We start from the raw sequence: 17,066 nt of genomic DNA, 5'->3' as shown, positions 1-17,066 counted from the left end.
GCAACAGGGCAAGACTCTGTCTAAAAAAAAAATATATATATATATATATTAATGTAAACTATTGCCTGGTTTTTAGACTTCAATTCTGATTTAATGTCAAAATTGTATCAGTTCCCTAATGCCAAAGATTACTACTTGGCACTAACACATTTCTATTTATTTTTCCTTCAACTGTGCCAGTGGACTCTGGTTCAATTTAATTTTTTGAAATTTAACGTGCTGCAGAACTTGGGAACATTTTATGGTTCCCATCCATGGCACTGGTACTTCAGTCAAGGATTTCCAGTTATCTTGGGTACTCACTTACCCTTCTTTATTCATGGCTGCTATCTAGCACCAAAGAGATACCGGATACTTTTGGTGACTGTGCTGTGGACACTGCTTGTTTATAGGTAAGATTTTATTTGTTCAAAAGGCTAAAATTTTTTATGTTACCAAGAAATCAAATTAAATTCTTCAAAAAGTAAACTTTATTTTTTGGAGGTGCCATTAACTTTTGTTAGTGGGAATTATCTTAGAAGATACAAGTAGTAGTAATTATGGAGGCACTAGAGTGAATACTTTAGATATGTAGTTTGCTTAATAAGGATTACACTCAATTTTTAAGAACTTGGACTAATTTTATTTGCTTAAAAAAAAAAAAAAAACAGACCAGGCACAGTTGCTCATGCCTGTAATTTCAATACTTTGAAGGCCAAGGTGGGAGGATTGCTTGAAGCAAGGAGTTCATGACCAGCCTGAGCAACATAGCAAGACCGTCTCTCTGAAAAAAAATTTAAAATTACCAGGGCATGATGGCATGTGCCTGTAGTCCTAGCTATTTGGGAAGCTGAGGCAGAAAGACTGCTTGAGCCCAGGAGTTTAAGGTTGCAGTGAGCTATGATTGTGCTACTGCACTCCAGTCTGGGTGACAAAACAAGACCCTGTCTCAGCCAATCAGTCAATCAATACCACCAAAATTTTAAATTGAAGGACCACAGAAATACATTCTAAAATAAAAATGTATGTATCCTTATTCCAAATTTGACTAATTTTACTTACTTGGATTGAAATAGAAATCCCGTTTTTAGAATGTAACTGTACTTTGTAATTTCAAATTGACATCATATTTTATGATTAGTTTTACCATATCATAATCACCTTATAACTAAAAAATAAGACTAATTCCTGAAGCAAGAAATTCAGTCTGAATACTTAGAAAATAAATAGATCAAGTTAAATATATTTTATGTTAAATATATTGCTTTCTCAATCTATCATAGAACATGATAATTAATGTTTTTAAATAATATTTCTTTTTATTATAGCATGTTGAGCCACAAAGAATTCAGGTTTCTGTATCCAGTTTTACCATTCTGTATGGTGTTCTGTGGTAAGTGCTTTTGTTTTAGAAAATAAATTCTATAGAAATAGTCCAAAGACAACACATCCTCGCTAAACTATTTTTATTTTCAACTGGGTTAATAAGGAATTACTTAATTACAGATTAATTATATTACTGCAATATTCCCTTTTTGTAGTCCAAATATCTTTTTTCCTATATCCTCTAAAGTGAGATAAAAACATAAAGATCCTAGCCCAGTGCAAAGGTGTGCACTTATAATCCCAGCTACTCAGAAGCCTGAGGCAGGAGGATCACCTGAGCCCAGGAGTTTGAGACCAGCCTACCATATGGCAAGTCTTTCTCTCAGAAAACAGACAAACAAAAAACCCACATAAATATCCAATACCCAAAGGAGTTTTTGGTGGTGGTGTTTCTATTTGGTGATGTTGTTTCTCACTAAAAAGTAAAGTAACATGTCTGTTTTAGATTAGCTATTTTAAGTTTATGGTTAAACTGTAAGGGTCTTCATTTTCACAAAGGAAAAATATATTTACTGCTGTTGAAACTAGTTTTTAATGCTTTTACACACAAAACATTTACACCTTTAAAACTCACTCTAAGGCATATGCAATTATTATTATTATTTTTTTAGACAGAGTCTCGCTCTGTTGCCCAGGCTAGAGTGCAGTGGCATGATCTTGGCTCACTGCAACCTCCATCTCCTGGGTTCAAGCAATTCTCCTGCCTCAGCCTCCCGAGTAGCTGGGATTACGGGCATCTGCCACCATGCCTGGCTAATTTTTGTGTTTTAAGTAGAGACAGGGTTTCACCATGTTAGCCAGGCTGGTCTCGAACTCCTGACCTCAGGTGATCCACCCGCCTCAGCCTCCCAAAAGTGCTGGGATTGCAGGCGTGAGCCACCGCGCCCAGCCTGGCATATGCCATTTTTTAAGTAATTAACTCCTGATTTTATTCAGGCCTTTTCTCCATTTTTCCACAGTCTTAACATGTATTTTTTTGGTCACTTACAAAAATTCTTATATGACTCAATTCAGGAAAATCTGGGTTTTTACATTGGTTTGGAAAAATTACGAATTGAAACTTTATTAACTTCAAGTTTAATTCGGAATAAATGACTGTTGGCTTCCTTAAAATATTAAGACCTTAAAAAAAACCACTGCGTTGAGAGAGAAGAAATGACTAGCCAACTGGAAATGGAGGCTGGAAAAAACCTAGGGAGTTACAGTTTTCAAACTTTTTTTTTACTTAAAAAAAAAGAAAAACATTGAGTTAGGCAATGTTTGACCAAGTATACATCAACTCCTACAGATCTGGGATGTATAATCTCTTCAATTTAAGAAGATAAACATACAAATATAAAATCAAATATTAAAAATCTGTATTTTTGATACATCTGAAGTTCTGAAATCAAAGTCTCTGTCATTACTTTACAGTGTAACCATATACAAACGTAGGTAAAAAATTTAGACATCTAACAGCTGTTTGGCAAGCCTTAAGAATAGCTGGCCCCATTTGCCAGAGGAAATCTGTTCACAAATCACTATTCAGATGTTAAATGGTTTCTGTTTTGTTGGTTTTTTTTACAGCCACTTGAGTGTGTATTATAATTAAATCAAGCATTGGCAGAGTACAGAGGCAAATGTTTTTGTGTGCCTGGAGGGGACGGGGAGGTTGGTTAGTAACTTGGTTTGATTTCTGTTTTCATAAACCAGATTTTTCCAGCATTCCTCCTCTGTGTCCTGTTTCGGTAATTACCAAGTATTTACACAAAGATTGAGTTGTCTGAATCCTCATTCCCAGTCTAAAAGATTGAATCTTTAAGTGGCAAGATCCCTGTAACCAGGGCCTATTCCCAGTTTATTGAGATAAAATGCTGATGAGGGGTAAAGAGAGCCCCTTCTAATAGGTAAGAATCACCAGAAAGCTTCCATCTTCTGTCTACTTAGAAGGATCCCTAAAAGACAGCGACCTAGAAAACCCCTTGATCTCACAGGATGCATTCTTTTCCTCCACACCCTACCTAAGGTTCTAGAGTGGGTCAAAAAACTCTGATTCCTAGGAGATTTGTACTTCCACTAACAGTGAGAGCTCTTTAATGCCAAGAGATTCTAACAGTAGGATCAATTCTGTCTAGTGATCTCACCTAGACAGAAATCTCTGGACATTTAGAACAGTTCTCTTTGGAGCTCTTGATGTTTTAGTGGCCCAGTTTGAATCTTTCCTAACTACTTGAAATCTTGAGTTATACCACAAATTTCAGCCTTATTCTGCTTTTGTGTGACTTGTTTTAACCTATTTTTATATGAACATGACAACTCTGTCAGCCATTGCTGTGTAAAAGGCCACCTCAAAACTATAGTGGCTTAAAACTCCATTTATTATTATTTACAGGTCTACCTTTCAACTGGGCAGTTACCTTCATTGAGCTCACTTACACAAATGTGATCAGCTGCAGATTGGGTAGATAGCTCTATTGACCTAGGCTGGGCTGTCATGTCTGGGGTTCAACTAGCTGTAGGCCAAGTCTTCTCAGCTCTTCTGAGTTTTCTCTTCCTCCAACAGGCTAGCTAGGGCTTGTTCACTTGGCATAGGCCGGGTTCCAAGAGAGGGAGCAAATATGCAAGGCCCTTTGAGACAAGGGCTTGGAATTTGCACAGTGTCACTTCCACCATATTCTTTTCATGAAAGCAAGTCACTGGGCCAGGCCAGATTCAAGAGGTGGGGAAATAAATGCCAACCTCATAGTGGGATGGGACACAGGAAGAAAAATAATTGCAGCAGTTTTTTCAATCTACGGTAACTTCTCTTGCCTAATTTGAATTTCCCTTAGTCCTATAAAATAGGACTCAACTCTAGAAAATAATATTTTGTGACTGTCTCTGATCTTTAGTGAATTGTTCAACAATGTGCCTCAGTTTCCTTATCTGTAAAAGAAAGGTGATATTTTAGCAACACTAATTCAATTCTTAGTTTGAATCTCTCATTTGTGCTGATAGAGTTCAGCACCCACTACTGATTCTGAATTGAGTGTCTGCTTATCTGTTTTTACCACAGTGGCTAATATAGACTTCTGTCTTACTGGGCCACTTTGTTTTTCCATATTGTTATCTTTTTTTTTTTTTTTTTTTTTTTTTGAGACAAGGTCTCTCTCTGTCGCCCATGCTGGAGTGCAGTGGCGCAATCTCAGCTCACTGCAACCTCCGCCTCCTGGGTTCAAGAGATTCTCCTGCCTCAGCCTCCAGAGTAGCTGGAATTACAGGCCTGTGCCACCACAGCCAGCTAATTTTTGTATTTTTAGTAGAGATGGGGCTTGACCATGTTGACCAGGCTGGTGTGGAACTCCTGACCTCAGATGATCCACCTGCTTTGGCCTCCCAAAGTGCTGGGATTATGGCGTGAGCCACCACACCTGGCCCCATATTCTAATCTTTTTATCAAAATTGCATATGTACATTATTTCAGAAGACATTCCACAAGGAATTTAAAAAAAAAATTGTTCCCCTGCTCTCCCTTCTATTTCCTCTCCCCAGAAACAATCACTTAAACATTCTTTCAGCTGGTTATTTTGGTATTTATCTCGGTATCTCTAAAACATTTATAATGCCACTTAAAGGTCTTTGTTTTAGGCATTAACTATTGAATTCTATCGAAGATGGAAAGATGGCTTTACTTCCTTAACAAAATAGCAACATAAAATTCTTCCTGGCCAGCTGCCAGTGGCTGACGCCTGTAATCCTAGCACTTTGGGAGGCTGAGGTGGGTGGATCACCTGAGGTCAGGAGTTCAAGACCAGCCTGGCCAACAGGGTGAAACCCTGTCTCTACTAAAAATACAAAAATTAGCTGGGTGTGGTGGCACGCACTTGTAATCCCAGCTACTCAGGAGGCTGAGACAGGAGAATCACTTGAACCCTGGAGGTGGAGGTTGCATTGAGCCGAGATCGGCACCACTGCACTCCAGCCTGGGTGACAGAGCGAGACTCTGTCTAAAAAAAAAAAAAAAAAATTCTTCTTGATACCTTCATCTGTGCCCAGTACCCTCATTATGGTTAATAATTCAAAGTCTCTCTTTCCCAGCCCCATTCTACTGTATATCCCATTCCAGAATTGAACCACCTTTTGTTGTTCTCATCTAAACACTGAAACCAAGCTTTCTCAAAGAGTATTTAAAAATAGAAACAATAACTCAGATATCTCTCTAATTGGTAAAATGTGGTAGGGATTTTTTTTCTTAACATTAGGTTTCCTGATAATTCTTGTCAAAACCAGGATGGAATCAGTAATGTACAGTCTCAGATACTCCCATCCTCTCTATTACCATGAACCTTACCTTGGTAAGAAGGAACTTATTAGCGATTGCGGGAAAATACAGAGTGCCACGCTAGATATCCAAAATTTTAAAAGTGTGTATATCAAGCTAAATAATACGTGATGATTAAGAGATATGGCTTTATAAAGGAACCACCTCGTGAAGTACCTTCTTATATGCTCAGGTTTTTAGATTTTATCCTGAAGAGTAGTCAACTGAGACGTAATGGATTTTAAACATTTCTGTAATAGTAATCTGATGAACATGATCTGATAGGAGCCCAGTGTATTTTTTTATTATAAAAATAAATGCTGATGGTACAAAAATAATTAGTGTGTCATCCTCAAGTCATCCATTCCCCAGAGGTAACTATTGGTATCACTTTCTTAAGCAGTTCTTCCAGAAATTTTCTGTATACCCACTTTCAAGTTATCTTTTTGTAGGCCCAGAAAACAGGAGCAAATTAAGTATTTAGGGGTGATGTTTAGCATCCAGTTAGCAATGGGTTAAGTTACTATGTGAAAGGAAGGAACCTATACTTTAGTCACTGGGGTACACACAAAGTCTTAAATCTTCAGTGATTGGGATACACGTCATTGACGTGGTGATCACTTTCTGAAGCTAGGTCATTTGAGGGTGGATTATTTCAGTGAGAACTCCATCTCCAAATTTGTGCTTGCCATTAAGTAGACTTACTGGATGTCACCTACTGGAATCTTGTTCATTTGTTTTAAATATTGATGAAACAGTACTACTTGTCTATAAGAAAACCGTGGACCTTAGGCTTCTCTTGTGGTTCACTCAGTCTAGCATTGGAACTGGAAAATCTTTCCAACCCTTCCTTTAGCAACTCATTTCTGAAATCCCCTTTGGAAGCTTTCAGTGCCAGAAGGTTTAAAAACCCCTCAGAGGCCTTAAATTCAGGATTCTTGACTTATACTCTAAAGTTGGGTTCTTTTCTAACATGTGCACAAGTCATTTGATTATAACTGAAATTGTAAAGATATTTTCTTTATATGTCAAGTGCTTAGTAATGCTTATAGGATGCTAAAGATGTAAACAAAGGCAGTTCTGGCCGGGTGCCGGGCCTCACGCCTGTAATCCCAGCACTTTGGAGGCTGCGGCGGGCAGATCACCTGAGTTTGAGACCAGCCTGGCCAACATGGTGAAACCCCATCTCTACTTAAAATATAAAAATCAGCCAGGCATGGCGGCAGGCACCTGTAATCCCAGCTACCCAGGAGGCTGAGGCAGGAGAATCACTTGAACCCAGGAGGTGGAGGTTGCAGTGAGCCGGTATCATGCCACTTGTACTCCCGCCTGGGCAAAAGAGCGAGAGTCCATCTCAAAAAAATAATAATAATAATCATAAAGACAGTTCTATTTTAAATAACGTTTTATCCCCAAACTTCATTTTTAAGTTGGAACCTGAAATTTTTTTTCTTAGAAATAATACTGTGACATGTAGTAAGGCTCCCAGAATATTCCACAAAAGCTCATCTGATCCATAATACTGCTGAAGACAATTTTGAATGGCAACTGTTTCAGTATCCACTGTCCCCAAGAAAACTAAGCTATCACCTGACTCTCCCTGGCACTGTTCAACTGTTCCTTCTCTTCCCAGCATTTTCTTTACATTACTTCTCTAAGTAATATGGAGATTCAGTTCTCACTAAAATGATCCATCCTAAAATCAGCTAAGCTCAGAGTTAAAAATCACCATCATGTAAGGCAAGCATTACCTAACTCAAGAGACGCTCTGTCTCACCAGTACTGAAGATGCTGGAAACACAAGCATATTATCTTTCAGCATTCTACCCAGAGTGCTATTTTCACACTCTTGATCACCAAGTATTCCCATTTTGTGTCACCTACCTGTACTGTTGTATTCCTAGTGCCATAGTTTTTTTTTTTTGAGACGGCATCTCGCTCTGTCACCAGGCTGGAGTGCAGTGGCGCAATCTCAGCTCACTGCAACCTATGCCTGCCGGGTTCAAGTGATTCTTTCTTCTGCTTCAGCCTGCCTCAGCTGGGACTACAGGCACACGCCTCCACACCCAGCTAATTTTTGTATTTTTAGTAGAGATGGGGTTTCACGATGTTGGCCAGGATGGTCTTGATCTCTTCACCTCGTGATCGGCCCGCCTTGGCCTCCCAAAGTGCTAGGATTACAGGCGTGAGCCACCACCACCGGCCTTGAATGAACAAATTATTAATAAGTGAATCACTTTACACATGCTCACCTTATAAGTATCTTCAAATAATTGAGAACAAACTATATCTTCTAGGGCCTTGCTGTAGGATGGGCTTGCTGTGGTTTGGACGTTTGTCCCCTAAACCTTGTTGAAATTTCATCCCCACCATTGGAGATGGGGCCTAATGGGAGGTGCTTCAATCATGGGGGTGGAGCTTTCATGAATGGCTTGGCACCATCCTGGGGTAATAAGTGAGTTCTCCTTATATTAGGTTCCATGAGAGTTCCCCCGAGTGCTGGCTGTTAAAAAAGAGCCTGGCACCTTCCACTTTCTTGCTTCTGCTCTCTCACCATGTGATCTCTGCACAAACTGACTTCCCTTCACCTTCTGCCATGAGTGGAAGCAGCCTGAAGCCCTCACCAGTGGATGCTTCTTGTACATCCTGCAGGACCATGAGCCAAGTAAACATAAATTAGCCAGCCTCAGGTATTCCATCATAGCAGTACAGACAAAGACAAGGCTGTCATGTAGCTTTTTGTATTTGAGCCTACTAAAGTAGATGTTGTTTTAGCCTACCAACCCAAGTTAAGTGCTTCAACTTATATTTGGGGATCTGCTGTGTCTGTGATTGGGGTTATTACAGATGGTTTAACTTTTAGAATCCTATTTTTTTATTTATTTTGAGACAGAGTTTCACTCTGTTGCCCAGGCTGGAGTACAGTGGCATGATCTCAGCTCACTGCAACCTCTAACACCACGCCCGGCTAATTTTTATATTTTAGTAGAGATGGGGTTTCACCTCTGTTGGCCAGGCTGGTCTTGAACTCCTGACCTCAAGTGATCCGCCTGCCTTGGCCTCCCAAAGTACTGGGATTATGGGTGTGAGCTACCGCACCTGGCCCTATTTTATTCATTTTTATTTTCATAGAGACGGTGTCACCAGGCTGGAGTACAGTGGCGTGGTCATAGCTCACTGTCCCCCTCAAACTCATGAGCACAGGTGAACCTCCTGCCTCAGCCTTCCCAGTAGCTGGATCTACAGGTGCGCACTATCATGCCTGGCTAATTTTTTTTTTATTTTAAATGGAGTCTCACTGTGTTGCCCAGGCTAGTCTTGAACTCCTGGCCTCAAGCAATCCTCTCATCTCAGCTATTTTATTTCAAATAAAGCTAATTCTAATTATCATTCCTTTTAGTAAGTTCCTCATTTTACCATTTCAGACATCTTATAAATGTAGATTTAAGTGATAGGCTTAGTTTTCTTAATCTTGCTACATTTTTCACCACACCACTTTTCAGATTATTCTTTAATCAGAACTATTTCAAGTAGATTAAAAAGTACTAGGTGACATGGATATGTGATATTCCAACTCATGAGGTATGAACTGTGGATGTTATTAACATATTGATAGGAGGAACAAAATAAAAAACACTGCCTTGGTCCCATTGAGTATTGTACTAACATTTTGGGCAAACCAAGGTTTGGATGAAGAATATCCAAGTTCAAAAAGAACTATTATCTAGTTCTATAGAAAGAGTGTATGTAAATTATGAACAAAATGTCATGCTTACTAATAAGCTTAATCTTTTCCAGTGGAAAGGCCTATTCTTGGTATTCTCAGTAGATCCTAATATGTCCATTAATAGTGGCTGTTGCTGAAGAAAAGGACTATCAGAGGGGAGAGAGACTTTTACTTATCCTTTTATACCCGTCTATTCGTTCTACTTGTTTTTTTCCTTTGGTTTTTTGTTTTGTTTTGCCCCACAAAGAGTTTGCCCCTTTCGTAAATCAAAAAAGAAAAATTGTTCAGCATCTCCAAATTGCCTGACTGTAGTGGGAAAACAAAATTTCCCACTTAGTGGGAAAAAAAAAAACGTTAAGACATAGCACCTTTTCTTCCACTCATATACTTATGGAAAATCTCCCAGGTGCCCAATGGCTTATTTTCCTAAGAGGACACATTATTGAAACTCATATTACACACTAAAATACCAGTTATTAGTGCTTGGGAGATTAAAGAGGTAGGTAAATGGAATAATTAAAAGTCCTATTTATTTAGCAACTACTATGTACCAGGGCAGTCACTGGACATTTTTTCTAACACTTGAATAAGGTACTATTATCCCAATGATCCGCAAAGTAAAACAACTTGTGCTAGAACTGGAATTCAAATCTGGACCTGTTGGACTCCATAACCATAATCTTTCCACTATACCTCAGTACCTTTTACTAGAAAAAGTCAAGACCTAGATGACAATAGTAGTGAATGATCAGAGATATGACTTATTGCTTATTTCTTATTTGTCTATAACAGTATTACAGTTTTTGCTATTTCCATTAAAAATTACAGATGTATTTGCAGTTAACAAAAGATTGTCAGTGTTAAGGTTCAATATGTCTGTCTTCATATAGGATACTCATTAACCCACCTGAAAACATGGAAGAAACCAGCTCTAAGTTTCCTGTTTTTATCAAATTTGTTCCTCGCCCTTTATACTGGTTTAGTTCATCAACGAGGTACTCTTGATGTCATGAGTCATATTCAAAAAGTTTGTTACAACAATCCCAGTAAATCTTCAGCTTCAATATTTATAATGATGCCTTGCCACTCTACTCCTTATTACAGGTAAGAAAAGATGTTCCACCATATACTGTTAAGAAACTGAAACTGACTACTTTACAATTCCCTTTCAGATTCCTGGATTTGAATTAATTGGTCATTGATCAAATGATAAATTTTAAACTCCCACTTCTATTATTCACTGATGGAATTTAAAAACCACTTGAACTGTGTCAAAGAAAATGTTTTAAATAAACTTTTTTTTTTTTTTTTTGAGACGGTGTCTGCTCTGTTGCCCAGGCTGGAGTGCAGTGGCGCTATCTCGGCTCATCGGCTCACTGCAAGCTCCGCCTCCCAGGTTCACACCATTCTGCTGCCTCAGCCTCCCGAGTAGCTGGGACCACAGGTGCCTGCCACTACGCCCGGCTAATTTTTTCTATTTTTAGTAGAGATGGGGTTTCACCGTGTTAGCCAGGGTAGTCTCGATCTCCTGACCTCGTGATCCACCCACCTTGGCCTCCCAAAGTGCTGGGATTACAGGCGTGAGCCACCGCGCTTGGCCGTAAACTTTATTATTCTTTAAAAACAATTTACTTACACTTAATTCTGATTTAAATCAGTATAAAACAATTTGTAGGTATCTGATAGTCTTCTTAGTAAAGAAACTCATGTATTACTTACCTTACTACAAATCTCTGATACATCTTTACACAATTTGAATTAATCTTAAAACATGGATTTTTAGGCCGGGCGCAGTGGCTCACGCCTGTAATCCCAGCACTTTGGGAGGCCGAGGCGGGTGGATCACGAGGTCAGGAGATTGAGACCATCCTGGCTAATCCGGTGAAACCCCGTCTCTACTAAAAATACAAAAAATTACCCAGGTGTGGTGGTGGGCCCCTGTAGTCCCAGCTACTTGGGAGGCTGAGGCAGAAGAGTGGCGTGAACCCGGGAGGTGGAACTTGCAGTTAGCCAAGATTGCACCACTGCACTCCAGCCTGGGCAACAGAGCAAGACTCTGTCTCAAAAAAAAAAAGCATGGATTTTAGTCCAGATTTACTACTGGATTATTGCCCTCATCTTAAACTAGACTTTTTTTTTTTTTTTTAGATGGAGTTTTGCTCTTGTTGCTCAGGCTGGAGTGCAATGGCATCATCTTGGCTCACTACAACCTCTGCCTCCCAGGTTCAAGTGAATTCTCCTGCCTCAGCCTCCTGAATAGCTAAGATTACAGGCATGTGCCACCACGCCCGGCTAATTTTGTATTTTTATTAGAGACAGGGTTTCTCCATGTTGGTCAGGCTGATCTCGAACTCCCAACCTCAGGTGATCCACCCACCTCAGCCTTCCCAAAGCGCTGGGATTACAGGTGTGAGCCACCGTGCCCGGCCTTAAACTAGATTTTTAATATCTCTGGACATCACTTGTCTCACCTGTAAAAATTAGGGAATGCGACTAGATGATATTCTAATGCTTGAATTAAGTGTTTCTGGGAAATATACTAAAATTGCCTTAACTATGTATGGCCTTTAAAAAGACATCCATTTGGTCCTGTGCTTGTATTTCAGGAAGCTGTATTAGTTACCAATTACCCAGTAATGGTACGGGGGCAAAGGAGCCAGATTTCCTACAGAAAATTATATACCAGGCTGGGCATGGTGGCTCACGCCTGTAATCCTAGCACTTTGTGAGGCTGAGGCGGGCAGATTGCCTGAGCTCAGGAGTTCGAGACTAGCCTGGGCCACATGGTGAACCCCTGACTCTACTAAAATACAAAAAAATTAGCCAGGTGTTGTGGCGCATGCCTGTAGTCCTAGCTACTCGGGAGGCAGAGGTTGCAGTGAGCTGAGGTCGTACCACTGCACTCCAACCTGGGCGACAGAGCGAGACTCTGCCTAAAAATAAATACATACATAAAATCTATAACTATTTAACTCAGTCTGGCTTTAAACAATCTGGAGTTAATGTCTCCTGTGCACGTTCAATTAATTTAATCACTGTGGTTATCATTTTAGGGGAATTTAACACTTGGAATACTCCTATTTAACTAATCATTAATGCCAGTAATTAATATACAATTTAGAAAAATGGAGATCCTAGCAAAAACCACAGGCTAAATGGAAGACATCAAGTATCCTTTCAACTTGAGGATTCCCTACTATATGTATATGTGGCTGAAAAAGGGACATTGATTCTCCGTGCCCACATTAGGGATAACAGTGTAGAGAACAGGAATCCTAGAGGTACCAAGATGTTCTTTATACTTAATTGTAGTCAGTTGATATCTTAGGCTTTGAATAGTTCACCAAGTTCTCCACACCTTTTCAAAGCACACAAGAGAGGAAGGTCTGATGCCTATTTTGCATCAGACTTGGAAGTAGAGAGCAACATATGTCCATTGATTAACATCCAAATAAGTAATGGCTTTACTGTGGCATAGAAAGACTAGAGTAGGCCGGCAGCTTTTTCTGAGGAATTTCTGCTTCCCTTTGAAACAAGACCTTCATTTCCAATAAATCATTATTAGGTCTTGTATACATTTAATTTGTATGCATTTCATAAATAAAATAAACCTCCTGCATAATTATTAACTTCATTTCTAACTGGAAATTTTAAATGTTTGTATCAGTGAGGTTTAATTTTTCCTAAGGCACTTATAAACATGGCTTTTTGCATGACCTAAGTAACTGGCTTAAATTGTCATAACTGGTATTAGAAATGAATCCATCTTTTTTATACTCTAATCTTTTTTTTGTTTGTTTTGGGACAGAGTCTTGCTCTGTCGCCCAGGCTGGAGCGCAGTGGCGTATGATCTCAGCTCACTGCAACCTCCGTCTTCTGGGTTCAAGAAATTGTTCTGCCTCAGCCTCCTGAGTAGCTGGAACTACAGGCACATGCCACCATGCCCGGCTAATTTTTGTACTTTTAGTAGACACAGGGTTTCACCATGTTGGCCAGGCTGGTCTTGAACTCCTGACCTCCAGTGATCCACATGCCTCGGCCTCCCAAAATTCTGGGACTACAGGCATAAGCCACTGCGCCCGGCCTACTCTAGTCTTTCTATGCCACGATAAAACCATTACTTATTTGGATGTTAATCAATGGACATATGTTGCTCTCTACTTCTCAATCTTATATAAATATATAAGGAAAAAAAAAAAACACTTCAAATTTGCCATGTGGCTGGGCATGGTGGCTCACACCTGTAATCCCACCACTTTGGGAGACCGAGGCCGGGTGGATCACCTGAGGTTAGGAGTTCAGGACCAGCCTGGCCAACATGGTGAAACCCCATCTCTACTAAAAAATACAAAAATCAGCCAGGCGTGGTTGGTGGGCGCCTGTAATCCCAGCTACTTGGGAGGCTGAGACAGGAGAATTGCTTGAACCTGGGAGGTGGAGGTTGTAGTGAGCTGAGATTGCGCCATTGCACTCCAGCCTGAGTGACAAGAGCGAAACTCTTGTCTCCAAAAAAAAAAAAAAAAAAAAAACTTGCCATGTAAGCTTGTGATCCATCCCCTATGAGAGCAGAAAGGGAAGAGAGAAAGAATCCTTTCTGATTATGACCACAGTTTTCTACTTTATCAAATACACCTATGGAGAATTACTCTCCTATTAACAAGTTAACTTACCTGGTCCTGAGGACTATTTATGTTTCTGGAACAGAATACCAATGCTACAGAATGTTGAGTCCCCCTACTCACCTACTTCCCTCTTGAAATGGACTTCTATGCACTAGTTTGGGCTTATAGGTTATACTGCTGCTGCTGCATAGGTACATGGTATGAGAAGCATGTTTTTTATCTTTGAGAAAATGAGTTAAAGGCTTGCTTCTTCACTTAACTGCAACACAGTTTACAGATTCAGATTTCACATTTTGCTAAGTATAAATGACATATCTTAAGACTAATGAAAACTTTCATGTTTTACTTGTATTTATTATGGTAACTTTTCTTTTCATAGCCACGTTCACTGCCCGCTTCCCATGAGATTTCTCCAGTGCCCCCCAGACCTGACTGGAAAAAGTCATTATCTTGATGAAGCAGATGTATTTTACCTAAATCCCTTAAACTGGTTACATAGAGAGTTTCATGATGATGCATCATTGCCTACTCACTTGATCACCTTCAGCATTTTGGAAGAGGTAAGTAAACGCGAAAAAGAGGAAAACTCAGTATTTTATTTTTACCCCAGGTTTAGGAAACCCTCAGGTAAATAGATAATATAACCTTTTTATGGTCTGTTTCAACCCACATTTCATAATTAGTCTTTTCTCCAGTCAAAATAAGCCCCAGTTCTGTAACTACCAAGGTATTTTACTTCCTATAAGTTAATTCTTTCATTAAGCAAAAAGTTGTAGAAAACAATTAGAATAGGCAATTCTAAAATTGACTGAAACAGTACTCAGCAAAATGTAGCCTTTATTTACTTAAACATTTATTTGCTTCTAGGAAATAAGCGCTTTCCTAATTTCAAGCAATTATAACAGAACTGCTGTTTTCTTCCACACTCACTTGCCGGAGGGTCGAATTGGAAGTCACGTATATGTCTATGAACGGAAGTTAAAAGGGAAATTCAGCACGAAGATGAAATTCTGAACTTTCCGAGATAAATTAACATTGCTGAGTGGAAATATTCAGATGCTGCTTAAATACTTCAGTAAACACTGGTTAAGATTCATGGAACTTAGAAAAAAGCTGTATGAACTGCTTTACCAAATATCACTACTGAGGAAATGTATAAAATACCACATAGTATAAAATTACATGTTAATACAATGCCAGATTTTAAATAAAGACCTTTAGTTTTCCTCATGGTGTAGTTTTATTGCTTCTTCCACGATATTCAGATGTGCAAAAAATTTCACAAGAAAACAAGTCAGCAAGCTCTTAAGAGGGCAGCAAATTCTTCCAAGTCAGAGGGCACTTGAACCCACAAAAAGACAAGAAGTGAGTGTAAGATTATAAAATGTTAATGATGAAATTCCAGAACAATGTACTTTTCTCAAGCTCTGCTGCAAATTTAACACAAACATCAGTGTTAATTACACTTTGTCATGTATGATTGAGCTTGCTTTAAGCTCTTACACTGAAAGGAAGTCTCATTTCATGCACAAAATCTGTTGCATGCCTGGCTTCCTTAATAAAACTACAGTTGAACATTTCCAGTGTCAAAAAAAATTCAATGAAGCTAAACTACAGGAAAATGCAGGTTAGTAGGCTTTTAACTAATGCTTCTGAGTAATAATATAAAGTTATCAAATTGATACTTAGAAACAAAAGACATTTGTCACCTTGGTAATTTCATTAGTTTCAATACCAAACATTGTACAAAGCACATATTTTTCTCTTACAGTTGTCTAATTTAACTCAATTGTGAATCAGTATTTAGGATCAAAAGGTAATTGCCCCAATTCTATTTCAAGATTTGCCATTTGTCTTCCATTAGTGCGACCATATTTATGCCATTTACCTTCCCTTTTATAAGGCTGTGGCTGAAGGTGCTTCTGCTCTTGTTTTCGATGCCTGGAGTTTTCAATATTTACCATACGTTGCTTTTTATCAGGTCGACTGAAAGCAGTAAACACATTTTTCATCTATGTTAGAGTTCAATGTATTTAAACTTAAAACAATTTTAAATGTTTTCTCCATTAATCTATTATCTGAACACTGAAAAAAGATATTAAATATCTGAATTACAATCCTAGTATATCCATATAAAAATAAAGGAGTCTGTATTAGTTTTTTTGTCCTATAAAAGAAAAAATAGACAATAACTCTACTGGCAAAAAGGGGAAACACTCAAAAGATAACAAAGAAAAGAAATGTGACAATAAAATAATGAGATGTGTTTCCATTATTTTTCCTCCTTTCCTATAAAAATCAGTCCCTCCGCGTTGGCTTTATCACTCAGCAGAAATACATACACATCTCTCACAAACAAAGCAAAACAGAAGTCTCGACTTTTTCTTACAGCAAAAGCTCACAACACCTACACCGCCTCAGACTTCCGTCACTACTTTACTGGAAGTCCATACTGTCATCCCCTGGCCGCCCAGTTTCCAAACCAAGAAAACATTTTCTGTACATCAACTTTTTAAAAAGCATGACACGTTTATTCCTTTCACTTGAGATGGCTTTTGGATTTTCATGATACCACCCCCCACTCTTGTCCTTAGCCTTCCCTACAACCCCATAGATGTTAGTGTTCTCCCAGGAGTCTGATAAATATACAGTCTCGGCAAAAGAGATGACCACAGAACTAACTGCCAACTAACCCTCTCCACTTGAATGTCAGTAGTTACCTCCAAACACAATTCTCATCTCCAGTTACCCTTGCCCCAAACCTTGAATTCCCTATCTCAGTGGTACTACTATCCAACAGATGACCCAACCCAGAAATCTAGAAGTCACTGTTACTTTCTACTTCTCCTTCACAAGAAATATCAATGTTACTATTTTCCAAATGTTTTCTCCTTTCCTCTTCTACTACTATTGTCCCAGTTTAGATGCTCATCAGCTCATGTCTGTACTGTATTGACCACCTACTAGCTTCACACCTTTCCCATCAATCCTCTAGGCTGCTGCCAATACATTAGTCCCCCCTTATCCACGGCTTTACTTTCTGTGATTGAGGTTTCGGTTACCTGTGGTCAAC

At 39.1% G+C, this 17,066-nt stretch overlaps 2 protein-coding genes across 17 annotated transcripts in view; one reads left to right on the top strand and one right to left on the bottom strand.

Annotated features, from left to right (window-relative positions):
* The window catches only part of PIGB (phosphatidylinositol glycan anchor biosynthesis class B), a 36,501-nt gene extending 21,278 nt beyond the window's left edge, over positions 1–15,223 (top strand). For 7 of the 8 annotated variants that reach the window (XM_063639413.1, XM_055279212.2, XM_063639412.1 and 4 more), the window contains 5 exons: positions 181–392; positions 1,308–1,372; positions 10,262–10,475; positions 14,373–14,553; positions 14,861–15,223. In XM_063639413.1, the coding sequence (XP_063495483.1) occupies positions 181–392; positions 1,308–1,372; positions 10,262–10,475; positions 14,373–14,553; positions 14,861–15,007 (819 nt within the window). In that variant the 3' untranslated portion in view covers positions 15,008–15,223. The remainder of the gene's footprint in view (positions 1–180; positions 393–1,307; positions 1,373–10,261; positions 10,476–14,372; positions 14,554–14,860) is intronic. The other variant, XM_063639411.1, reaches the window with a different exon arrangement.
* Positions 14,814–17,066, bottom strand: part of CCPG1 (cell cycle progression 1) — a 56,863-nt gene continuing 54,610 nt past the window's right edge. For 4 of the 9 annotated variants that reach the window (XM_063639397.1, XM_063639399.1, XM_063639398.1 and 1 more), the window contains exons 9-10: positions 15,882–15,979; positions 14,814–15,334 (exon numbers count right to left, since the gene is read on the bottom strand). In XM_063639397.1, the coding sequence (XP_063495467.1) occupies positions 15,288–15,334; positions 15,882–15,979 (145 nt within the window). In that variant the 3' untranslated portion in view covers positions 14,814–15,287. Of the gene's footprint in view, positions 15,980–17,066 lie in introns of all 9 variants that reach the window. The other 5 variants (XM_055279206.2, XM_055279209.2, XM_055279210.2 and 2 more) reach the window with 2 other exon arrangements.

Source organism: Symphalangus syndactylus, chromosome 5 (genome assembly GCF_028878055.3).
Source record: "Symphalangus syndactylus isolate Jambi chromosome 5, NHGRI_mSymSyn1-v2.1_pri, whole genome shotgun sequence".
NCBI lineage: Eukaryota > Metazoa > Chordata > Mammalia > Primates > Hylobatidae > Symphalangus > Symphalangus syndactylus.
This window is presented reverse-complemented; position numbering and strand designations above follow the sequence as displayed.